Here is a 26,476-nt window from a genome sequence, read left to right as displayed (position 1 = left end):
TAATTAAATTTATTAAAAGGAGTTTTTAATGTGTTTTTACACAGGAATTCTCTGTGTTCTGATGGGCACAAAAGGACGGAAAACTAAACAATAAATGTGATTTTTTTAATTACAATTAAAACTTTTATTATCATTGATTAACTTATTATTATTACAATTTAAAACTTTATTACAACTTAAAACTTTATTACAATTTAAAACTTTAAGTGTGGATCTAAAAAAAGCTCCAGTGTTTCCTCAAATTGGCTTTTTTGAGCTCCATCCGCGACCTTAAGGAGCGCCAGGAAGTTCTGGGAATTCTGGGAATTCAGGGAATTCTGGGAATTCAGGAAGTTCTGGGAATTCTGGGAATTCAGGAAGTTCTGGGAATTCTGGGAATATAATATAATATAATATAATATAATATAATATAATATAATATAATATAATATAATATAATATAATATAATATAATATAATATAATATAATATAATATAATATAATATAATATAATATAATATAATATAATATAAATCTTTATATAATAATATGATATAATAATTATATTATTATGTCTATATATTATATAATATATATATTACATTATATTATTATATAATAACATATTACAATTACAACCATATATAACATACATGTTATAATATTATATAATATATATCTATAATATATATTATATATGTTCATATTATAGCATATTGTATACATTTATATTTTATATTACTATATAATATATTTCTATTGCAGATTTTATATATTGTATAACACACATTATAAGTAATTTAGATAATAGATCATTTATATTATATATAATTCTAACATATGTAATTATATTATATATTTATAGATAATGTATTTTATTTATATAGTATATTTAATATATTATATAACCCACATTATAAATAATTATATGATAGATAATTATATATAATTCTAACATGTAGAATGATATATTTATATTTTTAATTTAATATATATTGTATGTATTATATATAATAATATATATATTATAACCTACATGATAAGTAATTTATATAATAGGTCATTTATATATAATTCCAATATATATAATTATGATTTTACATTGTACTAAAAAGAAATTAATTAAATTCCTTCTATCTTGACACCAGCAGCAATTAAAGAGGATTTCAGGACCAAATTCTTGGCATGATCCTCACACAGATCCAATATTTTGACCCAGAATTGTCAGGATTCAGGAGAGGGATTTGGGAAAGCAAAGTTTTGCATTTTGGAGCTTTTTTTACTGATAAAACACAGATTTAATTAGAAAAAAGAACCCAAAACCTGTTGATTAAACCACTTTCAGCTGGTAAATAATAAACCAAAAGCAAATAATCCATAACACAATCCCTCAGTGATGCACCAAATTCCATATTTTATATATAATATAAAGATATTTTCCATATTTTCCATAACCTTAACCTCCAGAGGACTTAATTTATTTTTCCAAGTCACTTTTTTCTATTTAAAGGGGGGAAACCCAAGTGAAAACTGAATTTGCACTTGCTTTTTGCCACTCTCCCCCTGCTTTTAGCTGTGATTTCAATTTGTTTAATTTAATTTTATTGTGATTAATCATTTGTACACTGATTTCCTTTGAGCTGTACACACCATAAAAGACAACGATGTCAGCCTGGATTAAAATTGGAAATTAAAGCAGAATATTTTGAATTTGACCCCGTGATTTTTTTGCTCTGCTTCCCTTTAGCACCACTGCAGCAAATGGAGAGAGTCATCCCTGACAGCCCATGATGAATTGCTGTATTTATATTTATTTGGGATATTTTAATGGCCTCTCACTAATTCTAATTGAGCAAGGGAGTAAATTATAATTCACTCACTCAACTGCCAGTTCAGCTCGGGGTGGATTCATCCCTCTCTCCAAAGTTCAGCCCCAGTATGGCTCCAAAATCAGATTTTTTGGGGGTAAAAACTTGATCAGAGGAAGATAAATTTCTTTTTTAAATTGCTTTTCTGCTCCAAAATCCTTCCCCAACTCAACCATTCCAACCAATGTTGACCCTGGATAAATCCTGGCCAGGAATCTCACTCGGGTGATTCCAGGGAAATGATGATTTGTGCTGCAAAGGTCTTTCAAAAGGGGAAAAAAAATCAGGAAATTTTGGGATTTAGGAAAAAAAAATCCAATTATTTCATGTTCCATCTCATTGTGTCAGCTGTGGAAATTGTCCAGGTTGATTTGGGATTCTCCATCCCTGGGATATCCAAAGCCAGGGATAGTGGAAAGTGAAATGAGATCACTTTGAGGTCCTTTCCCACCCAAACCATTCCAGAATTCCAGGAATTCCCATCCAAATCTTCTTTTTCACAGCTCCATCCTCAGCAGCAACGACTCTGAGATCTTTTTTTAGATTATTTTCTTTCCTGGAAGATTTTTCTTTTTGTTTTACCCATCCAAAATAAGCTTGAAAATTTTATTACAAAAGGAGATGATAAATGAAGGTTAAGGTGGGATCTAAAATATAAATTTCAGTCTTTTTGTGCTGTGAATAAATAAGGTTCCTCCAGCCTTGCCATCAGGTGTGGGGTCACACATTTCCAGGTGGAAGAAAACAGTAAAAAAATTATTAATTAATAAACATTAATTATTATAATTATATTATATTGATTATAATAATAGTAAATAAATTTATTAATTCATTTTGGGGTGAAATAACCTTGTAATTCCTCTGTGCCCTTCCCTTGGTGTCCTGAGCACCTGGAGATGGAAAAACTCTGCTTTTCCCAGCTTATCCTCGTTATTGGGATGTTTCTAATTAGTGTTAATGCAAACAAACCCAGCCCTTTCCTCCTTCTAGGCCTGGCTTTTTGGGATCTCGGGGATATTTTTTGCTGCTGGGGTCAGAGGAATTCCTCAGTGGGATCAGAACTGAGATAAAATTTCAATTTTACACCCCTGCCAAGATGGAATTCTGGTGATTCTCAGTGAACACAACTGCTGGGATCCCAGCAGATGAATTCCTAAGGTTTTCACACTGGAAAAAAATACCTGGAATATTGTTGGCAAATGATTATTGATCTGGACAAGCGTGTTAAACGTTTCTTGGCAGCCCTGTATTCCACTTACAATTTAGTTTAGTGACAGCTTTTATAAATAACCCCGCAGCCAGCTCTGGGAAGAGGCAGCTTATTGGTTTTTCCTGGAGACAGATTTTGGTGCTGCCTTTGGAAATGGGCTCCCTGTGTTCTGTTCTGTCCTGTCAGTGCTATTCCTGTCGTGTTTATTCCGCTGATTCCGAAATCTGAGTAAATTTTGCTTCCCCTTTAGATTAAAGTATGAAATTGTGAAGTGTTGGGTGGGGGCAGACTGAGCCTGGCTTAAAGCGCTGAGCCCGGCTTGCTTTGTAAAGCAGAGCTTAACAACCGAGTTTTGCGATCTTCAAAGAGTCCTGGCAAAGAATTCCATGTTCAGTTTGATTTTTGGTGCCTTCCTAACAGGGTCTGCCCCGAAAATCCTGGGAATTTGGAGCTCTGGGAAGTGCGGCCCACTGTGGCTGCAGTCCCGGCTGCTTTGGGCCTGCAGGGAGCTGGGATGGGGAGAGAGGAGGGGAGGATGGTGAAGGAGAGGGATAAATTTCCCAGTGAGGGGCTGGGAGAGCTGCTCCAGCTCAGCTTGGGTGTTTTCCAAGGGTGGAGCTGGGCTGGGAGAGCTGGGAATGTTCCCCTGGAGAAGGGAAGGATCCAGGGAGAGCTGGGAATGTTCCCCTGGAGAAGGGAAGGATCCAGGGAGAGCTGGGAATGTTCCCCTGGAGAAGGGAAGGATCCAGGGAGAGCTCAGAGCCCCTTGCAGGGCCTGAAGGGGCTCCAGGAGAGCTGGAGAGGGATTTGGGATAAGGGACAGGACACAGGGAATGGATTCAGAGTGGAGAAGTGGAGATTTAGATGGATATTGGGAAGGAATTCCTCTCTGGGAAGGTGGGGAGGGCTGGGCTGGAATTCCCAGATTTGCTGTGGCTGCTCCTGAATCCCTGGAATGTCCAAGGCCAGGCTGGAGCAGCCTGGGACAGTGGACGTGTCCCTGCCCTGGCACTGGACGAGCTTTAATTTCCCACCCAACCCAAATCACCCCAAGATGATCAGTCAGTCCTTTCATTTCCATTTCCTCCCGTTAAAATCTTCTTTCCACCTCTTCCTCTCTTTTCTTGTTATCCCACAGGGATTCTTAGTCCATGGCTCTTCCTTTGAATAATCCCCTTTTACATGAACCCTGTATTTCTGTGTTCCAGGTGATACCCTTGGATATAACCCTGGAGCTCCAGAAGCAGATCATGTCCGAGTTAGAAATTCTCTACAAGGTGTGTGGATTTTACCACTGGAATTCTTCTTGCTTCAGTTTTCCTCCAGCAGATTTTAAAACAGCCTCATGGCTTTCTTTTTTTTTCTTTTTCTCTCTTTTCCCCAGTGCGACTCCTCGTATATCATAGGATTTTATGGTGCTTTTTTTGTAGAAAACAGGATTTCATTGTGCACAGAGTTCATGGATGGTGAGTAGTGGATCCAGTTTGCTTTTGATTGCCGACTCGTTAAATGAGAAAGGAAATTTATTTACTTTTTTTATTTTCCCTGCAGAATGAAATGCAATGGTAACACTCAAAAATGTGCAGCATTAATAATATTGCAGGTAGTTAAAAAAACCCAGAGCAGGTTGGGATCGGGATTGGGGGATATTCTGCATTTTCCCTGCGTGGAACTTCGCTTACTTTTATGGAAAATGTAAATAGAAGAGAAATAAACGCAGCCTTAATTTGTGGTTTGATATTTGAGCCTCCCGTGCAATCTGTCCTCACTGACAAAACAGCTGTTCCTCACTTGTAGTGTTTTGATAGCCAAAACAGCTTTTCCTTTCAAGAAATCTATTAACCCAATGTCCTGGGTGTTTGCAGTGGAAATCGTCTCTTAATTACCAGGCAAGGAGTTATTTTCCAGCCCAGCTGTTTCCCAGCTCGCTGCCGAGCTCCTTCTCCTTCCTCCCCACGCGAATCCTCAGCCCAAAAACCATCCCCAGACCCCTGCAGAGCCCTGCCTGGGGAATTCTGGATATTCCTGCTGGGACAGTGCCCTGGTGGCAGCGGTTTTGTAACCCTGGCTGCTCTCTGCCAGGTGTTTTTGTGGCAGATGCCGTCCCTGCGTGTCTTCCCAACCTTCCCCGTGGAGCCAGAGCCTGCTCATCCCACCAGGATTCCCTTAGGAACCAGCATTTGATGCCCCTGCCAGGTTTTCCCTGGATCCTTCCCTTCTCCAGGGGAACATTCCCAGCTCTCCCTGGATCCTTCCCTTCTCCAGGGGAACATTCCCAGCTCTCCCTGGATCCTTCCCTTCTCCAGGGGAACATTCCCAGCTCTCCCTGGATCCTTCCCTTCTCCAGGGGAACATTCCCAGCTCTCCCTGGGTCCTTCCCTTCTCCAGGGGAACATTCCCAGCTCTCCCTGGATCCTTCCCTTCTCCAGGAGAAAATTCCCAGCTCTCCCTGGATCCTTCCCTTCTCCAGGGGAACATTCCCAGCTCTCCCTGGATCCTTCCCTTCTCCAGGAGAACATTCCGTTGAGTTGAGGTGTAAAAGATCTCCCAAATAATTCACTTTGTGGCAGGGATAAAAACAAAATAAATCCCCCAACCTGTTTGACACCGTTGAGCAGCTTCCTCCTTTCTGATGGGTGAAGGCCTTCAGGGTTTATGGTGCATTTTGTTTTCTCCTCGTTAAAATCGTGTTTTTACTGTTATTTCTCCCTTTTTACACTTTTCCCTCCCTCCCAGTGATGGCTGCACCCCTTTTCCAGTGTTCTCTCAGATTCTCTGGGTGAAAAAATGGGATTTTATTCAGTGTTTTATTTATAAAAACCCCAAACCCCACGAGTTAAATTATTCCTTCCTTTAGGGTTGATGGTGCATTTTGTTTTCTGCCTTTTAAAAACAATCTGTTACTTTGATTTCTCCCTTTTTACACCCCCACCTCCCTCCCAGTGATGGCTGCACCCACTTTTCTCTCAGAAAATGGACAAAAAACTCTTTTATTCAAGGTTTTGTTTTAAAAAAAAACCCCCAAAACCCCCACGATTTTATTTTGCTGTTGTGGTGACTCTTTGCCCTCTCACACACAGAGAGGGTAAAACCTGCTGCCAAAACCAACAGCTGCCTGGAGCAGCTCCTGAAATTCCCATTGTGCTCCCAAAATTTGGTGATTTTTTTCCAAAAAAAAAATTCAGGAATAATCAGGGAAATACAATAATAATTATATATATAATTATATATATAAAATATAATAAATATATTATAAATATACCAAATATAAACAAATAAATAAATAAAATATATATTAAAATATATACATAATGAAATATATAATAATAATCAGGAAATAATAAGAATAAATAGGGACAGGAAGGTTCTGAATTCCTGTTGGAAAAGATTTCAGCCTTTAGGCAGAGTTTACTGCCCATGCAGAAAGGGCTGGGAATTATTCTGGAGCTGACCCCATGATCTGCCTCATGTTGTGCTCTCCTTCTGGCACAAAGCACCAGCAATTACTTTAAAGGAAGAACAAAATGCAAATAATTTAATTTAAATTACTTAAAGGAAGAACAAAATGCAAATAAAAGGGGCCTTGCCTTGTTTTTATCCCCCCATCCACCCAGAGCTTTAATTTTTATTCAGAAGGATGCAGGAAAAGGGAATAAAAAAATCACTTTTCATCCTGCAGATGAACTTTGCCACATTTTTGAGCCCTTTTGGCTGTTTTAGTTTCTGTTTGCTGAATCCATGTCCCAGGACTGCAGATCCCAGGAATTTCCTTTATGGATAAAAGGAATTTCCTTTATGGATAACCTGGATCTGAGTCTTTTGGGATGCTCAGGGGCACAAATTGGTGCTTCCCTGGTACCTGCAACCAGGAAAAAACCCCAAATAATTCCAAACCTTCAAACACCAAAGCCCTGAGGTTGAGCTGACCTGGATCAGCCAACTGATTTTAAAGAGCAGCAGAGATGTGAAATGAGTTTTTCCCTTTATATTTGGAATAAAGTCGATGTTTTGGATGAAGGTGGTGAAGTGCTTTGCACTTGGGTGGGTGCCTCTTTCCCTTGAAAGTGCTGAATTCCTGCTAAATTCCCCTTGGAAAACAAGATGTGACCAGAGTGCACCTGGATTTCTGTACAGGTGTGGCACCTGACATTTTTGGAGTTGGAAAAGTTTCTGGGTTTTTTACAGAATTTTTTTTCCCCACCAAAAAACTCTTGATTTCCTCATTTTTTTTATGCAAAAAAATGCTTTCCTTCATTTTTCCTGCCAGCTGTAACAGCCAAATTTGGCATTTTGGGGTGTGATGAAAAGAAAAAAAAGCTTTTTTTTTTTCAATAATAGAAGGATATGTTACAGGGGTGAACAGGCCATGTGATTTCTGTCTGTGTTTCTGTTTGTAAATCAAATTTCCATCCCCACAGCATTTATATTTCCTCTTAAAACTGGCATTAATTATAAACCACGTGTGAACAGCACAGATAAAATTTAATGAAGGACTGGAGTTTCAATAACTCGGAATCAGAAACCAAACTGAGTTTGTTTCTGACAGTGAAAACCACAAGGGGAAAGAAAATCAAACCCAAAATCCCACCCCAACCTGCTCTTTTTCAGTTTGTCCATTTATTTGCTTCATTCTGCTTGCAGATTTATTTTTTTTTTTAATTCTCATTTTTAAATTTCTTTTCTTGCCTTAAGAATTTGTATTTCAGCCCAGGGATGTTTTGGACACCGGTTTGATTTTTTTTTTTGCAGAAGAAAAGGGAGATTTCCCAATCCCTTGGGAATGTCTGGAGGGATTTTTTTAGAGGGAATCCCACATCCCCACAAATCTGTGCCAGGTTCTTTCTAAATTCTGGATTTCCTGGGAAAATTCCAACTGCTTCCCCAGGAAATCCAGGAATTTTATTTCAGCCATCGGCGTGGACACAGCCAAACCCTCCCTGGTGTGATGTCAGGAGGAAATGGCTTTAATCATGGACATAAAATGGATATTTATAGCCATTTAAATGGCTATTTATATCCATTTAATTGGGTATTTATATCCATTTAATCATGGGTAGAAATATATTGGATACCACGGAATGGTAGCACCAGGCTTTGGGGACAGGAGTTGGGATACTTTGGACCCTCAAATCTGCTTTTTGGGATGATTTTGTTATTCCCAAGACTTTTTTTCCACGCAGTTTGGAGTTCTTTAATGTTGATATTCTGTGCCTGGGAGGTTTTGTTGCTGCTGATTTCTGAGTGTTAATGCTAGAAGCAAAACAAAAAAATAAAAAAATCAGGAATAATCAGGGAAATATAATAATAATCAGGAAAAAATAATAATAAATAGGGGAAATCAGTGTTGTTCTGTGTGTTTGTGCAGAGTTTGGGGGGTTTTTAGGGTCAGATATTTTCTGGCACAGTTACTTTCTGTCACTGGTGGTGTTTTTATGAATAACCAAGGCCTAGGAAACGCTTGGAGGCTGCAGATCTGGGGCACTTTTCAGCTGTGCTGTTTGTCCCTGCAGGGGGATCTCTGGATGTTTACAGGAAAATTCCAGAACACGTTCTCGGGAGGATAGCGGTGGCTGTGAGTAATTTATTGCTTTTTATCTCTCTGGTTTTGTTGTTTTGGGGGTGATTTGGTTTTTGGGTTGTGGGCGTGGGGAATTTGTGATTTTTGGGTGTTTTTTGGGGCGGGAGAGGAGGGTTCCTCCTGCTGCTCCTCCAAACCCTGCTCAGTCTGGGATGAAGGAAAACTTCCTCTGGAATGACCAGCACAGCTTCTGGAGGTTCATGGGATGCTGCAGGGATGGGATTTCACTCCTGTGAGGAAAAGCTGGAGAGGAGAAGGATCCAGGGAGAGCTCAGAGCCCCTTGCAGGGCCTGAAGGGGCTCCAGGAGAGCTGGAGAGGGATTTGGGATAAGGGATGGAGGGACAGGACACAGGGGATGGCTTCAGAGTGGAAAAGTGGAGATTTAAATGGGATGTTGGGAAGGAATTCCTGCCTGGGAAGGTGAGGAGGGGCTGGGCTGGAATTCCCAGATTTGCTGTGGCTGATTTGGATCCCTGGAATGTCCAAGGCCAGGCTGGAGCGGTGGAGGTGTGGAGTGGGGTGGAGCTTTAGGATCCCTCCCAATCCAAACCTTTCCAGGATTCTGTTACACAAATCCATGTGGAAGGATGGGATAAATAGAGTGGGATAAGGGAAAAATAAAAATAAAATTTCTGGAGCTCTGTGTGGTCACATCCCTCCCTACCAGCATTTCTTCCCATCAGGATGGAGCAGTGCTTTCAATCAGCTTTGTTTGTTTGAATATTTATTATTATTATTATTAAATTATTATTATTAAATATTTTAAGCCCCTCTGCTCTCTGTGCAGGAGGAGGTTTAGGATCTCTCAGGGTGTCATTTCCATCCTGACTGTCCTTAATTCTGCCTGGAATTAGGCAGGATTTCCTTGCCAGCCTGGAGGTTTAAGTTGGTTCCTGCCACCAAAATGCAGTGGCAGAACAGATTTTGTGTCTTCTCCTCAAGTCTGGTGAGGAGGGTGAAGTTCTTCCCTTGGCACAGGCCGGTCTCTCACACCTGAGCAGCCCCAGGGAAGAGTTAATTGGGGTCGTTTTTGGGGTGGTGAGGCTGTGCTGGCAGAAGAACCCGCAGATCTCCTGGGTTTGGTCTTGAGGTGTTGGCAGTGGGATCCTTCAATCCCCTGGTAGCTCATCCTGGGGGCTCTGCAGCCTTCAGCTGCTAAAAATCCACTGAAAACTCAAATTACAGACCAACAGAAAATGTAAAAGCTCCCCAAAAATCCATCTTTCCCCACAGCTGAGCACAGGGTAATGACCAATGTCTCAGTGGATCTCACCAGGGAGGGAGATACTGCAAAACAATTGCGAAATAATAAGGAACACTTTGATAACTTAAGCAGTTTAAAGCATAACAAAGTTATTCTATCATGTGCCATTTAATTAAGTGCTGGCTTTTCACATTCATTATACATCAAGCTGACAATTTAAATCCTTTAATCCAACACAGGCAGCTATTTAGTCTGTGTTCATTGTAATTCACAGCTCTCCTTTCCTCTTAATTTGTGTGGCCTGCCCAGGGTGATGAACATCCCTCTCTGATGCCGTTTCCTCTCAGCAGCTTCAGATCTGCTCATTATTATCCCTGGCAGTTCCTTGTGGAATTTGAGTGCTTTTCACTTCAGTTCAGAGGGAAAACCTCCTCATCTCCTCTCCCCTCCGGAGCAGGGAGTGGGAAGTTGCTCACACGATTCCTGGTTTTCCTGATGAGGATGGTTTGATAATCCTGGGCTGGGCTTCCAGCATTCCTTCAGCTCATTCCTTCTCCTTTTCCTTCTCTCACTGGTGGTTTGATCCATCCACACCTGGGTTTTGTCTCTCCCCCATCCTCCCCTTGGCATTCCACAGGTGTTCTCCAGTTTTCCTCTCATCCCTGATGCTCCAACCCCACCTTTTATGTCTCCATATCTGGATTTATTTATTTTTTTTTTAATTCCCCTCGGGGTCATTTTGTCCCTGATCACTCAGCCTGTGAGCCTGACTCCCTGACACGGACATTTCACTTTTCCTAGTTATTTTATTTCCTGCTTTCCCCGTGCCCACTGCAGAGCAGGGGGTCAGGAATGAGGGGAACAAAGGAGTTCAGAGAAGGGAATTTTCACCCTTTCCTCCTGCTCCCTGAGCAGAAGGTGAGCGCTGAGCCTGAACCTGCAGCTCCTCCGCTCTGGTGCTGATTTTTGGCGCAGCAGAATCCTTTTGTTTTCCCTGGAATTCCTCAGTGGCACAGGAATTTGAGCCTCCTTGAGTCTGAGGTGGCAGCAGAGCCTTTCCCGGGGGCTGGGGCTGCACAGACCCCGTCATCCCCCTGAATTTGGGATTACCCAAATCCTGGGATTGCTGCCACACAAAAGCTGCAGCTCACACGGATGGATTTTGACAACAAAACCTGAAGTTTCCATATTGTTTTCCCCCCGCAGTCTGGTTTTTTTTGCCCCTTCCCCATGTCCAAAGCCTTTTATTTCTCCCAAGACACGTCCAGTGCAGGAATCCATGGAAGCTGCTCACGTCTCTTAATTGGAATTTGCATTTGTGGAAGTTTTTTTTGAAGTGAAACCATTTCCAGAGGAAGAGGATGGAGCTCATCCAGGCGTTCCCTGCATCCCAGCACTCCTTTGGTGCCAGCTTTGGGATTGCTGTGGTTGGACTCATTGATCTGGGAGGGCTTTTCCAACCAAAATGGCACCACTGGGTTTGTCTTTCTCATCCTCTGCCCTCTCAACCTGACTTTTCGTGGATGTGAAATCTCAGAGAGGCCCCAGAGCTGCTCCAGGGGTTGGAGCCAGGCTGGGAGAGCTGGGAATGTTCCCCTGGAGAAGGGAAGGATCCAGGGAGAGCTGGGAATGTTCCCCTGGAGAAGGGAAGGATCCAGGGAGAGCTGGGAATGTTCCCCTGGAGAAGGGAAGGATCCAGGGAGAGCTCAGAGCCCCTTGCAGGGCCTGAAGGGGCTCCAGGAGAGCTGGAGAGGGATTTGGGATAAGGGATGGAGGGACAGGACACAGGGAATGGATTCCTGTCCAACCTGGCCTTGGACATTCCAGGGATCCAGGGGCAGCCCCAGCTGCTCTGGGCACCTGTGCCAGGGCCTCTCCACCTTCCCAGGGAGGAATTCCTTCCCAAAAATCCCATCCATCCCTGCCCTCTGGCACTGGGAGCCATTCCCTGGGTCCTGTCCCGCCATCCCTTGGGAACAGTCTCTCTTCATCTTTGTTTTTGGTTCCTTCAGGCACTGGAAGTTCACAGCTGGGGCACCCTGGAGCTTCTCCAGGCTGGACAATCCCAGTTCTCTCAGCCTTTCCCACAGGAGATGGGGAAGGATCTCTGCCCTCACCCTGAGATCCATCCCTGTTCCCTCTGTGAGACCCCATCAGCGAGAAGGGGAAATCTCTCAAAAATCTTTCTCGAAATCTCCCTCCTTCCTCCTGTTTTGATTTGTGAGGAGCGTTTCCCTGAAGGAAAATCAGATTTTGGGAGCCCCAGAGCGCTGCTGGGGCTGCTGCTGCGGCACTGCTCCATCCTGGGGGTGTAAAACCCTCTCTCCCTTGGCTTTGCCACTTCACACATTTATTTTCCCTTCCATTTCTGAAGCAGTGACATTGTGCTCCGTGTTTTGAGCGCCGCTGTTGATTGAAGTTCTCCCTGAAAGGATGTGCACTTGAACTGTCAGCAGAGTGAGTGATTGACAGCAGGTGGAAGCACTTTTTGTGTCAAGGCTTTGTCAAGGCATTGTTGTAAAAACCTCCTTTACTGAATGCCAATAATTCCTGCTCCAGCTTCACTCAAAAGAATCTCCCTTCCAGTTTTAGAATGGTATTTAATGCTTGAGAGTCCTTCCCTAACAGGCAAATGTAAGGGGAGTGAATAACGAGGTGAGTCCATTTGGGGGGCTCCTGTGAGCAGATTTACAGCCCAGGATAAAGGGAAAAAACTCCTTTTTTTTTATTCCTTTGTGCACCCAGAGAATCTGGAGGGTGAGTTTGGTTAATTCCATGGCTTCCCTCACTGCTTGCCCAGCACATGTTCCATAATAAAGATGTTTAATAACTCACAGCTGTTGATTTGTTTCATGAGAAATGTTTCCCCCTTTTTATTCTTATTTTTTAAATGGATGCTTGCTTTAAACTAAATCATTTCCTATGGTTTTAAAGATTTTCAATAGTCTAAATACATTTTTAATAATCAAAGAGCTTACTGTCCTGAAAATCCCTTTGGCCATCAGAGGAAGCTTGAAATCTCCTTGATTTATTTTTGCATTGATCCTTTATTACTTTAATTATTATTATTACTGTATTATTTTATTTAATTATTATTATTTTTATTATTATTACTGTAACTGCATTATTATTATGTCAGAACTCTGTGGATAGAATTTCCATTTGCTTTACATAAGGCACGGAATCCTAGAAGGATGAAAGTTGGAAAAAAGCCTTTAAGATCATCAAATCCAAGGGTTTTGAAAGGCTTGAGGTGATCAAGCCACACCTCTGGGTGGGCAGAATTTGACCAAAGCTTTTGTTAAAGGTAAAAAGCATCTGAGGCCAGCAGATAATTTGGTTTGGAGTGAGTTTGAGGGAGGAATTACCTCCTGGAACAATTCATTTGGGATCCACCATCATTATTTGTTTGACCAATCTGATTCCACCAACATCATTTTTCTTACAGAATAAATTTTAAATTTTGAAAGAGTTTCTAATCCAGGAGGAAGGCAGAAAATTACTGTGCTCTCTGCTTTCACTCTCTATCATTTTTAGCACTTCTGCTTGATCACTGCAACACAAATAATTTCATTTTGGCCTACTCAGAGCACAAAAAAATGTAATTGTCTTGACTGCAGAATTCAAACAACTTCAGCAGTGTCAGAAACGCTTCATTGTTCTGGAGATCCATGAGGAAAACGTCTTGGAAACGGAATTAAATTTCTCCTCAGGGATGGAAAGTGTTTAAAGGAGGCAGCAGGGATGGGCTGGGAAGGGCAGCAGTGGTTGAAATGGCTTGGTTGAATTTTGGGCTGGGGTTTGGAGTTTGGCTTTAGCAGCTTTGGTGCTGGAAGGAGCAAATTTTGAAACTTGCCCAGGTTTAGGAGTTGGATTTACTTGTAGGAATTGTATTTTAGGGGCTGGATTTACCTGTAAGAATTGTATTTTAGGATTTACCTGTAAGAATTATGTTTTAGGAGTTGGATTTACCTGTAGGAATTGTATTTTAGAAGCTGGATTTACTTTTAGAAACTGTGTTTTAGGAGCTGTAATTTCTCTGCTGAGGGATGCAGCAGGATTTGTGTTTGGTCCAAAATGAGAGGAGAATGAGGGAATTTCTACAGCTCAGGAAGAAAAGTTCCACGTTTGCACTGAGTAAATAAAAACCAGGAAAGTAAAGGAAAAGGCACAGGATGCAGCAAATGGAAAAAAGGGAAAGGAGGATGAAGTGGAAGAGGTTATTAAGAGATTTTTTTGCTTTCCATCCTCTGGCCTTCAGGATTCTGATCAGCCCAGCACAGGCAGGTGAATTAAAGATACAATGAGATGCCTGAAGGGATTCAGTGTGAGCTCAGCTTACAGGTGCTGGGGAAAAATTAATTTGTGTATTAATAATTGGTGTATTGGTAAAGGCCTTTAAATACATTTTTAATAATCAAAATAAAAATCATGAATAAAGGACCTGCTGCAGGTTTTTAGCAGGGGAGGGAGGTGGGGTCTCCCCTTTTTGTGGTCCTGCCCTTCATTCTTACTGCTGGGTTCTCTGACCTCCTACCCTAGCTGAAATGTGAAATTTTTCCTTTCAGGAATCCCTAAAATGTGATTTTTCTTTCTTTTACCTAAAGGTTGTGAAAGGCCTGACCTATTTATGGAGCCTGAAGATTTTACACAGAGGTGAGTAGCAGATGTTTTCTGTTCCCCAATGAAATTTTAACACCACTTTTCTCCAAAGACACTTGACCAAGCAGACATCTGCTTTGGGTCCAGTGGGTTAGTGCAGAATGAATCTTACTCATTAACCTTGCAGACTTTCTTGTAAAACATTTTTATTGCTCTTTTTACTGCCCACCCTCCTCCCCTGAAAAGGACTGAAGAGAGAAATGAATTTTTACAGGGATTTAAAAGCTTAGGGTTGCAAACAGGTGCCTGGTAAAAAAATCAGCATGGAAATGAGATGTTTGAGTGGTATTGGATACAGAAAATAGGCAAGGAGTTTTCTTTGGTGCTTCAGAAATCTCATGTGACAGCCACAGATGTTGCTGGAGGCTCAGGTCTTTAAAATCGTGTCCCCATCCATGGTCAGGGACAGTTAAAGGCTTTCAACCTGCTTGGACATAAGTCAGTTTTGGGTTTTGCTCTTTATTCTCTTTCCTGTAGCTGAGTTGGGACCTTTTTTTTTATTAAACTTCTCATTTATTCCTTGCTTTTTACTGTTAAATTTTATTTAAAATGTGTCTATTTGGAAAAAAATCACTCAGATCTACCAAAACTTAAAAAAACAGTGTGGAAAATGCTGTTTAAAGAACAGAGAAGCCCATTCCCTTTACACCAAGCTTCTCAAAAGAATAGAAAAAAAAAAAAAAGGAGAAATTAATTCAATTTTTAATGTTTCTGAGGTGTCTGGAAGTAGCTGCTCTGGTCCTTGATGTTGCTGTGGAATTCCCACATCTGTTCCCTCATCCTGGGAAAATTGGGGGCTGCAGGAACCCAGGTCACTCCTGAGGGAAAGAATATCTCTGTATCTTTAGTTCACCTGTGCTGGGCTGCTCAGAATCCTGAAGGCCAAAGGATGGAATGATTTGTCTTCTTGAAAAAGGCCAGAAAGCAAAAAAAAATCTCTTAATAACCTCTTCCACTTCATCCTCCCTTCCCTTTCTTTCCATTTGCTGCATCCTGTGCCATTTCTTTACTTTCCTGGCTTTTATTTACTCAGTTCAAACGTGGAACTTTTCTTCCTGAGCTGTAGAAATTCCCTCATTCTCCCTATTACTCATTTTGGACCAAATACAAATCCTGCTGCATCCCAGAGGAATTACAGCTCCTAAAACACAATTCCTTGAAGGGAATCCAGTCCTGAAACCCAGGCAGATGTTGAATTCCAAAGCAGAGAGGTGGAATCTGATTTTGGAGGGCCTGGGAAGTCAGGGGGGAAGGTGAAGGGTCAGCACAAAATCCTGGGATGGTTTTGGGTTGAAAAGGACCTTAAATCTCATCTTATCCTATTCCATGGGATGCCCCACATTGTTCCAGGCTCCAGCCTGACCTTGGGCCTTGGGAATTCCAGCCCAGCCCCTCCCAGGGAGGAATTCTTGTCCAATATCCCATTTATCCCTGCTCTCTGACAGTGGGAAACCATTCCCTGTGTCCTGTCCCTTATCCCAAATTCCTCTCCAGCTCTCCTGGAGCCCCTTCAGGCCCTGCAAGGGGCTCTGAGGATTCCCTGGATCCTTCCCTTCTCCAGGGGAACATTCCCAGCTCTCCCAGCCCAGCTCCACCCTTGGAAAACACCCAAGCTGAGCTGGAGCAGCTCTCCCAGCCCCTCACTGGGAAATTTATCCCTCTCCTTCACCATCCTCCCCTCCTCTCTCCCCATCCCAGCTCCCTGCAGGCCCAAAGCAGCCGGGACTGCAGCCACAGTGGGCCGCACTTCCCAGAGCTCCAAATTCCCAGGATTTTCGGGGCAGACCCTGTTAGGAAGGCACCAAAAATCCAATTGAACACAGAATTCTTTGCCAGGACTCTTTGAAGATCGCAAAGCTCCGTTGTTAAGCTCTGCTTTACAAAGCAAGCCGGGCTCGGCCCTGAGCCAGGGTTGTGGCTCCTCCTCAGACCCTTCCAGCCCAAGGGATGGTTCTGCCTGTGAGAAAGAGACAGGTGGCCAAAACACCCAGCAGAAATCCAGTTAGGACCTGGATTTTATGGAATCACAGGATTATTAATGCTGGAAAAGCCCTCTGAGAGGATCCAGTCCAACAATTCCCCGGCAGTGCCTCATGTCCCTGAGTGCCACATCCACAGGGCTTTTAAAGCCTTCCAAGGATGGAAACTCCCGTGCCCAGGCTGGAAAACCTTTTCCTGGGGGGAAATCTTCCCTAATACCCAACTTTGAGCATCCCCTGGCACAATTTGAGGCCTTTTCCCTCACAGGCTGAAGGGCTGGAGTTGACCTTGGGCTGGGTGAAAAGAGCAGGAATTACCCAGAGCAGACACAGGTGACTGAGATGGGCATTTCTGGGCTGGTTTAAACAACTTTGAGTTGTTCAAACCTCACCACTTGCTCTCCTGAATGCTGCCAGGAGCAGGGATTTATCAGCTCCATCCCCTCCCAGAAAGAGGAGGAACAGTCTGGAGCTGCCGCTGGAATTGTCAGAATAAATAGAAAAGGCAGCAAGAACATCCATTGCTGGGTATGGCTTTGAACAGGCTTCACACCACACTTGGACCACCCAAAAAGAAAAACTATTTGAAATTTTTAATTTTTTGGTCTTTTTTCTGGCCACCTTCTGGCTGTGATTTGGAGGGAACATAAATGCTGTATAATTCTCTTGTTTTGCTGCTGTACATTTAGAACCTGGTTCAGATTTTTGCTGTGCCAGTAGAACAAAATCTCCCCTCCTGCCTGGGTTTCCTTGCCTTGATTGAGGAGCAGCTCTGGGATTTTGATGAATGATGTTTGGTCTTTGCTGTGGTCTGAAGAAAAGCTCAGAAAGTGATTTTTCATCACTCTTCTGATTTTTCTGGCCTTGCTCTGTTGCTGGATTGACCCAGCACTGCAGAATGCCGTGGAGGGCACAGCGAGCACTCCAGGTTCAGCAGCTTCCCCAAGAATTTTATTATTTTACCCATTTTTAGGGTACAGAAAATGTAAATTTCTGTACCTTCAAAGCAGGGACAGAGGGATGGAATGGCAGGCAGGTGATTATTTCTCCAGGTAATGTCCTTCAGCTGGTTTTGATGCTCGGAGGTAAAAGAAGGAATTTTGACTCCTGATTTTCTTGCTGTCTCAGCCAGGGCAGAGCAGGAGAGTCAGGGATTTCTGAGGAAGGGGTGAAGCAGTCCTGGGGCAGAGCTGTGTGCCTGGAGCAGGGAATTAAAGCCAAGGAAACCAAACAATGAGCAAGTCTTTTATTGCAGATCAGACATCTCAGCAAATATTACAGCTTCACTTCAAAACAAACCTCGCAACTAATGAGGTGATAGCCGTGCATATTAATAAACCCCGAGCTGGAGTCATCACACCCACATCAAACATAAACATAAGATTAACACCTCCACCACTTCCTTGGAAGATGTGAGAATGTCCCAATGATAAGTGTGCTCTTTTCCCCAGAGGATAAGAAGTAGAAATGGAAGGGTAATGAGAAATTAACTTAGATTTAAAACAGAATTAGCAATTAAACAAGTCTAATCATGTACAAAGTCAAAGTTTGTCTAAAGACAAACCAAAATCTGTTAGGTTCAAGAATAAGTATAGACCGTGTGCATTTTATCTGCTGTGTTTTGCTTTGTTCACACCTGCTTATTAAAGGAAGTGCAGGAAATCAATGTTACCCACTTGTGTTTAATTGTACTGAGCTGCACTGGTGTGCTTGCCTCTGTGAGTGTTGGGGGTGTTCCTATATCTTACATATTTATATTTATGTTTGTTTCATGGTTTGGGCACCTCAGTTCCAGGTTAGGTTTCAAATGGAAGTTGTGGAAGTGAACTTCAGCTGAAATGAGGGAGAATGGAGGACGTGGAGATCTGCTCTGTGGCAGGAGGAGGTTTGTGCATCACTCAGAGCATCTCCTTTTCCTCCAGGATATCATCAATCCTAGGATATTCCACTCCTCTTTGTTCTGGGACAGGCACTGGGGAGCATTCCCATCTTCCCAGCGGTGATTGTTTGCTGAGGATTTCACCAAAGATGTCCAGAGCTGCACATTTGACTCTCCCCCTCTCCTCTTTTATCTCTGGGGGATGTAATCAGCATTAGGGCCACCTATTGAGGCACAGACACAAATCCAGGGGTGTTTGTGGATTTATCCACCTGGGATAGTGGAAGCTGTCCCTGCCCATGGCAGGGAAGGACAGGATGAGCTTTAAGAGCCCCTCTCACCCCAGCCATCCCAGGATTCTGTGCTTCCACACATTTATTTATGTCTGTGTGTAAACCTAAACACAGGCTTGCCCACTTATAGACCACTTAAGGCTTATTTAAAAAAAGAAATAAACCTGGCCCCTGCCAAACCACGCTGCTGCCTTCCTTGAACCTGGCCTGTTGCTGTTTGCTGTTTTTAAAAGCCAGGAGAAGTCAAGAGACAGCTTTTAAAGCATCTCAGGGCTTTTTTTTTTATTTCTTTTTATTTTTTTCCCCTCCCTCACACAATCATGAATCTGTTTATTTTTCAATGCCACCAACGAGTGAAATGTTTGGTGTTCAAAAAGCTGAACCTCTGATGGTTCTATTTACTGGTGAGTAAGAGCTTGGAGGTCCTGTTTGTTTGCAGAGAGGTGAAACTACTCAGGCAGCTCCATCAGGAGGAGAACTTGTTCATCCTCTATAATGATGCTTCATAGAAATCATTTGTATTAAGCAAGCCCTGGTAATGGGAGCATAATGACCCCTTTTGGCTCTTGTTTAAATTCTTTCACTTCTCAACACTAATATTAATCACAAGCAGATGGTGCAGAACATTATTTATGCACACTCGTTTCCCAAACCCAAAAAAATATTTAACCCATTAACTGAAGTGGGTGATGAGACCAAAAGGCTGATTTGCTGATGAGCTGATTTTCCTCCCTGCTTTCAGTATCAGATATTTTGTGCTGTCACTTCCTTTTCTTTCTGAGGAAATGAACACAACCATTGGAATGTACAGCAAATACTTGATTAAATTCCCTGGTTTTTTTGTGGTGCTGTTGAATTCTGCTGGAAGGACAGCTTGGATTTGCCCTTACAGGGTTGGTTTGACTGCCCCTTGCTCTGCAGGGTCCCTTAATTACCAATTAGCCAATTACCCAGTGCTTTCTTTCCGTTAGGATTTTCTGTCTGCAGCTTTGTGGAAGGATTTTGGGATCCTTTTTGCTACAACTAAAAGCAGAACTGGTTTTGCTCAGTTTTCCCCTAAAAGTTGGACATGCTGGAATATCAGCATTCCCTGTGTGCTGCAGCTCCTGGGGCTGGGCTCATTCCAGCCCAGATCAGAGGTGGCTCCATATTTTTAGGAAGAAGGTGAGACAGGAATATTCTGCACCTCCATTCTGCTCAGGATTCAGGAGAGAGCCTCTGCACTCTGTCTGCTTGGATTTAGCAAAGTCACTCAGCTCCAGAGGAGGCAAAATTCCATCAAAAGTACAGCACATGGGTCAAATTCCTAAAGATGGAGATCAGCAAACACAAACTGAGGCTCTGGATGCTCAGGACTGGGGTTTTTTTGGGGGGAAATGACAGAAATTACAGTGCCAGCAGTGTTGCTACCTCACTTTAAAAGTACTGACTCACCTGGGGTCTGTAGGAACTCCTGGATGCTCCCATTTTTAATCTGGATTTTTCAGCTGGAACATAGGCGAGCGTTTAATCAGCTTCTTAATTGAGGTTCTACGTTTCTACATCGCAGAGACAAATTAAGGCAGCTCCTGTGGCACCAGGAAACAGCTGCTAAACCAAGGCAAACCTAATGATAAACAAAATTAGGTTCTTTTCTAGTTGGGTTTCATCCATCTGCCCCCAACCAGTGCTCACTTTTAGAGGAGGCACTGATTCAAGCTGTTGCTTTTAATCCATTTTGACAGAAGAAAGCAGTGATTAGGCAAAGCCAGGCTCTAATCTTGCCATGTTCCAAGCCAGGCTGTAACGTGAACGTTCTGCTCCCCTGCTGGCATCCCTGGAACAGCAAAGATGTTCAATGTTTCCTGCTCTAAAGCCAGGCTGGATGTTGAGTTTATTCCCATCTTGGTTTTATTTTACAGCAATGCACCTACTTCCTTTGGGGGACTCAGCATCAGGAGATTTGCACTGATACTCTGATTTTGAGAGGATTAAAAAAATTATTTATTATTATTAGTATTATTAATTTTTATTTTAATTTTTATTATATTAGTATATTACATTATATTATTTATTATTATATTCTATTATAGTATATAAATTTTTAATATTAATTAACTTTTAATTAATTTTATTATAGTAATGATGTATTTATTATATTTTATTATATTTTTATATGTTTTTATTATATTTATGTATGTTCTTATTATTTTTATTATTTTATTATATTTTGTTGTATTTTATTTTATATTTTATTACTATATTCTTCTTATTATTATTTTTATTTCATCAATGGTTTATTTATGCACTTCCATCTTCGTTTCAGGCTGATTTTGCAGTTTGGTAAAATCCCTGTGAGTTCTTTTCCTGAGTGCACTTGCACTGGATGTTCAGGAGTTTATTCCCATGTTGGTTTTACAGCAATTTCCTCTGGCATCAGAGGGGGGCTCATCAGCATCAGGATATTTTCCCTGGTTTTGGGATGGACACTGATGATTTATCTGCTGGGATGGGGTTGGCTGATGAGGAACAGTGCAGAGAGCAGAGCTGCAGGATTAATCCCTGCCCAAATGTGCCACTTCCATCTATCCCTATGGAATTCCAGCCTTTTTTTTGGGGCTGATTTTGCAGTTTGTTAAAATCCCTGTGAGTTCTTTTCCTTGGTGTCTGTTCCAGGTTGGTGTCACCTGCAGGTTTAATAATGTAGATTTTTAGTATTGTATAAAATCATCTGTGTATATACCATATAAAATCTGTGTGGAGAGGAGGTATTTTATATTTTAATATTTTGAATATTTTAATATTTTTAATTTTTTATTTTTTATATTTTTATATTTTATATTTTATATTTTTAATATTTTAAATTTTTTTTATATTTTTTGTATTTTTTTATATTTATGGAATTTTATCTGTGCCTGCTGACTTACAAACCACCACATTTGAAGTAGATATTTGTAATATTTCCTCTCAAAAGCCACATTCCCAATGCTCCCTGGGCATTTGGGGCTGTCCTGTGCAGAGCCAGGAGCTGGATTTTGATGTGGCTCCCTTCCAATCGAAGACATTCTGTATTTATTATCCAGATAATGCAAATAATGTGGGTTTTTTTCCCCCAAAAACAGATGTGAAACCATCCAATATGTTGGTGAACACCCGTGGCCAGGTGAAGCTCTGTGACTTTGGGGTCAGCACCCAGGTAAATTCCCCCTTTTTGCATAAATTCCTTTCCTGGTGTCAAAATCACCTGGCAGCCCCACAGCAAACCCCTCTCTGCTGGGACAACCCTTTTCATTTTTAATCTCTGGGCGACTTTTCCTTCATCTGAATATGATTGTTCATTGTTTAATGACAGTAAAAACTGCTGATATTGTAATTACTACTTACCAATAGCAAACTTCATTGAAATGCAGCTTTGATCTGGGAGCCTTTTGCCCAGACAAAAGGGAGGGCAGAGCAAGAGACGTGTCTGGGGAGCCCAACTGGCCCACAATAAAAATTAATATTGGGAGCAACAATAGTGGTGGGCTTTGACAATGAGCAGCACAAATTTTAATTAATTTCCATTTTGGGCCTCCCTGGAGGACTTCTCTGCTAGTGACCCATGAGCTCGCTGTGCTGTTGATTTGAATTTCAGCACCTTTTTCCTCTCAGCCAAACATGAAGCCCAAAGAGAAGGTCAGCCTTGTATTATGGGCTGGCAGGCTCTGTTGTCCCTCCAGCATTTAAGGGATGAATTGGGGCTTTATTCACATCTGACTAAAAAAAAATGAGTTGATCCTACTCCCTCCTAATTCACTTTTTATATCAGACTGGTTTGGGGTACTAAAAGAAGAAACATCCTGTTTAACACAATTGTTTAAGGTTATCTGCCATAAACTGTAATGCAGCGCTCGTTTAAATTGGAATCCTCATTCCCCAGCCCAGGCGAGATTTAATCATTTTTAACGCCTTGCCGGATAAATCCCTTCCCTTTTTTACATAATTTTTAGTTGATTTATAGGGATGATGATTGTAGGTTAAATGAGGAATAATTGCCCATTTTATTTCCACATTATCTTTATATTGTTCTAACAGACTGTTTTGTCTGATAGCTGGTGAATTCCATAGCCAAGACGTATGTCGGAACAAATGCTTATATGGCGGTAAGTGGATTTATGCGGGAATAACGTTTAAATGGGATTATTTGTCCTCTCTCTCCTCGTGTTTAACGCAGGATAGATCCTAAATCAATCCTCAAAACTCCATCTCTTCCCATCCTTTCTCCTCATCCCGTGGTGCAGCTCTGCTTCTTGTTGAGAGGGAGGAGAAATTTGGAAAAATGGGGGTTTTTTAAAATTTATTTTCAGTTGTTTTTTGCTGAAAACAGAACAGGGAGAGCCAGTTGGAGGTTGAGGAAAAATCCAGATTTTCACTCAGCTTGTGGCTCTGTGCAGGTCACTGGTAGCCCCAGCCCAAACGTTTTTTGGGAATGCTGGAGTTTAGGGAAGCATTTCAGCCTGTGCAGAGGTTGTTGGGCATTCCCAAGGACCCCGTGGGAGCGTTTCTCATGGAAATCTGAAGCTAAAAACACTGGGATTGATAACATAAGGGCGTTAAAGTGCAAGTTTTTAATTCAGAACACAGGAAATCATCAGTGCTTCCACTTTTCTCTACAAATTTTGATCAGTCTTTGTTAACCCAAGACCGCTTTTGTCCTGTTCCTGTACATTAAAGCCCCTAAAATTCCAATTTTTTAAATTTTCTTTTAGCTGAGGATGCATCATTTAGGGCAGGGTTTGGGTTCAGAGCTGCCAAGTGCCAGCCTGAAGAGAGAACTGCACAAATCAGAGTGGATTTTCCATCAGATCCATTGGATCCTTTTCAATTCTCCATTTCATTTGTGAAAACCCCTCAGTTTTTAAAGCACTTCACCAACTCTTTATTTTTTGGCCACTCAAATTCTCCCAGCGAACTGCTCCTGCTGTTGATGAGAAAAGAAACTGGCTTAAAAATAAAAACATAAACAGCACAAAGTGGTTGATGCTCGTGTTTTTCAAACCTCAGGGAAGGGGAGGGAGAAATCCATGACCTTTAATCGCTTTCAGGTGGGTTTTTTTTATTCTGATTTTTCTTGTCAGGGCTCCCATTTATTTGCTAAGTGCTTTTCCACTCGAGGTGTGCTCATTGTGTGGCTCCTGAAAGGCTCAAGTCACCATCCTAGAAAGACTTGGGCTGTCCTGTGTCATCAGAATACTCTGCAGGGAAAATGGGGTTTTTTAACTAAAAAATATCATTTTTAATAGATTAAAAAAAAAACCAAAAAACCAAGACATGGAGATCCAGACAAAAAAAAAAACAAAACAAAAAACAGAATTTGAAACAGCTTCAAATAAATCAACTTTTCCAACTCAGCTGTTGCTTCAAACTGATCTTAAGCAGGGCTGAGAATTAAATTGTATTATGCTTTTAGTGCCCAAACCAAGATTACACTTCTCTATCCCAGGTGTACATTAAATAAATTACTTTTTTTTTTTTTTTTTTGACTTTCTGGATGAATGTGGTGCCTCCATCTCTTAATTGTGAATCAGAAGTTTAAGCTCAAGATGTGCTCCATCTGATTTTCTGTGTTCAAACAGCTTTGCTTCTTGATTGAGTCGTTTGTTGTCATCAAATTTTCAGGCAAGACCTCAAAAAATAATGAAGATCATAAGCTTTGCTTCACCCATTTGGCAGACTGGCAGTGAATTTGAAACTCTTGATAAAATTTAGGTTTTCTTGGGAAAAAAAAATAAGTTAAAAAAAAGCTTTTTGGGTTTTTTTTGGGGGATTTTTTTAGAGAAAAAAAAAAAGCTTTTTGATTGAGAAATTAAAAATGCATTTTCTGTAAAATCATTTCATCAGAAACAGAAAAAAAAAAGAGATTGGATGAAAAAACAATCAGTTGTAGAAATTTTGAGGAGAAAATACTTTGGGCTGTGTATTTAGAGTGATCCACGTGTCACACCCTTGATAAATCTGTTATTCCTATTTCCCTTTTTTTTTCCCCCCTTACTTCTAAATCCATCTTTTATTTCAAAAGTTGATTTCTTTTCCTATTTCATTCATCATTTGCCTAATTTATTTATTATCCATCTTTTGTGAACCCACAATTCCTCACTAGAAGTTGCTGTTTAAAGCTTGAACTTTTAAGAAGAATAATTTAATGTGGCTCGATGTGAATTATAAATCCACATTTGAATTATAAATCTCATTTGGTGGCTCGGGAAGGGCCCCAAAAATGGGGTGGGTGTTACCACCTTGCTTGGGCCAGCTTAGCACATCCCATAACCACATCATAAAATTAATTTTGGCTGCACATCTGCATCTTTGTGAGGAGATTAAAAATATTTCACTTTAAAAACTTGTCAGTATAAAAATCTTCCAGCCTAAAAAAAAACCCCCACGCGGTGCTGTCGCAAACGTTTCTAATTTGTGCTGATTTAGGTTAATTATACTCAATAAATTAAAAAAAATTAAGATAAATTTTTTGGGGTTGCTCACAAACGAGATTTGGTGAAAGAGCTTGAAATTGTGATTTTTTTGGGGGGTTTGGAGGGTTTTTTTGGAGGGAATACGGGGGCAGCAGCGTGGTTTTTATTTAACATTCACGCTGCAATAAAAGCTCCTGACCTGGGAGCAGCAGCACAGGGTAAACATCCAAAAACCACCTTGGGCTGGCACTAATTTGGGAGTTTGTTTTCCAACAAAGGTCTCTGGATTATTAAAGACTGAAAATCCTTTGTAGGTGGCTGGGGCAGACAGGTGCATTAACAGCACAGTGGGGAGAGGAGTCTCAGGGAGCCTTTTATTGTTGCATTTCATGCTGTACTTGACCTTGGAAATGCTTAAATTGTAGCTTTCAAGTAAAAACCAGATATTTTTTACAGCACTCCCTTTCATGAGAGGCATTAAACCTGCTATTAAGAGTTTGGAGCTGGGGTTTTTTTGGTTTTTTGGTTTTTTATTTTCTTACAGGTCAAAAAGCCGAAAATTAAGAAGTATATAAAATAAAATCAAATTGCCACCGTGTGGTGATTCTTTTGGCTTCAGTAACTTTGCTTTTTAACTGTAGATATTCCCCAACCTCTGGACTCCACACTGGGAATTTTTATTTTTTTTCCTTGCTGTGGTGCCTGGATTTGGGGAGGGAAGTGGAAAATTGGATTCTCTCGACTTGACCTTGTGCTCTCGTGCACGAGCCCTTGGTTTTCCCTTTGGATTCAACAACCCAAACACAAATCCAAGGCCGACCTCACGAGGTGCACGGACACAGATTTTCCTGGAGAATCCCTGAATTCCCCTGAATTTCCAAAGGGAAGCTTTGAAGCATCTCGGTGTTTTTTTGGTGTCTCCAGCTTCCCGAGGGGCAGCTCCAATCTCTGCTCTGGAATCGGTGAGACCCCAGGGAATGGCTGGAGCTGGGCCAGAGCAGGTTTAAACTGGATTTTAGGAAAAGTTTCTTCCCTCAGAGGGTGTTGGGGCACTGCCCAGGCTCCCCAGGGAGTGTTTGTGCATCCGGGGATGCCCAGGGTGGGATTTTGGGATGTCTGTGCGAGGCCAGGAGCTGGAATTTGACCCCATAGGTCCCTCCCAACTCAAAATATTCCATGATTTTTCCCGTTCCCTGCCCTGGAGCAGCTTTTGAGCAGAATCCCTGTCAGTTTGCAAGGCTCAGGAGTTGTTTGTCTCCTTTTCTTCACAGCCTGAGAGGATTTCAGGAGAGCAGTACGGGATTCACTCGGATGTTTGGAGCCTGGGGATTTCCTTCATGGAGGTATGCAGACAGCTCTCCTGTTCACATGCACGTTACAAAGCTCAAATTAAC

At 41.5% G+C, this 26,476-nt stretch overlaps 1 protein-coding gene across 6 annotated transcripts in view; it reads left to right on the top strand.

Annotated features, from left to right (window-relative positions):
• The window catches only part of MAP2K5 (mitogen-activated protein kinase kinase 5), a 126,793-nt gene that overhangs the window by 38,515 nt on the left and 61,802 nt on the right, over positions 1-26,476 (top strand). For all 6 annotated transcript variants that reach the window (XM_086849624.1, XM_086849623.1, XM_086849628.1 and 3 more), the window contains 7 exons: positions 4,267-4,335; positions 4,443-4,524; positions 8,569-8,630; positions 14,449-14,497; positions 21,756-21,829; positions 22,725-22,775; positions 26,354-26,425. In XM_086849624.1, the coding sequence (XP_086705750.1) occupies positions 4,267-4,335; positions 4,443-4,524; positions 8,569-8,630; positions 14,449-14,497; positions 21,756-21,829; positions 22,725-22,775; positions 26,354-26,425 (459 nt within the window). The remainder of the gene's footprint in view (positions 1-4,266; positions 4,336-4,442; positions 4,525-8,568; positions 8,631-14,448; positions 14,498-21,755; positions 21,830-22,724; positions 22,776-26,353; positions 26,426-26,476) is intronic.

This window comes from Cyanistes caeruleus, chromosome 13, assembly GCF_971803275.1.
Source record: "Cyanistes caeruleus chromosome 13, bCyaCae1.hap1.1, whole genome shotgun sequence".
Classification (NCBI taxonomy): Eukaryota; Metazoa; Chordata; class Aves; order Passeriformes; family Paridae; genus Cyanistes; species Cyanistes caeruleus.
This window is presented reverse-complemented; position numbering and strand designations above follow the sequence as displayed.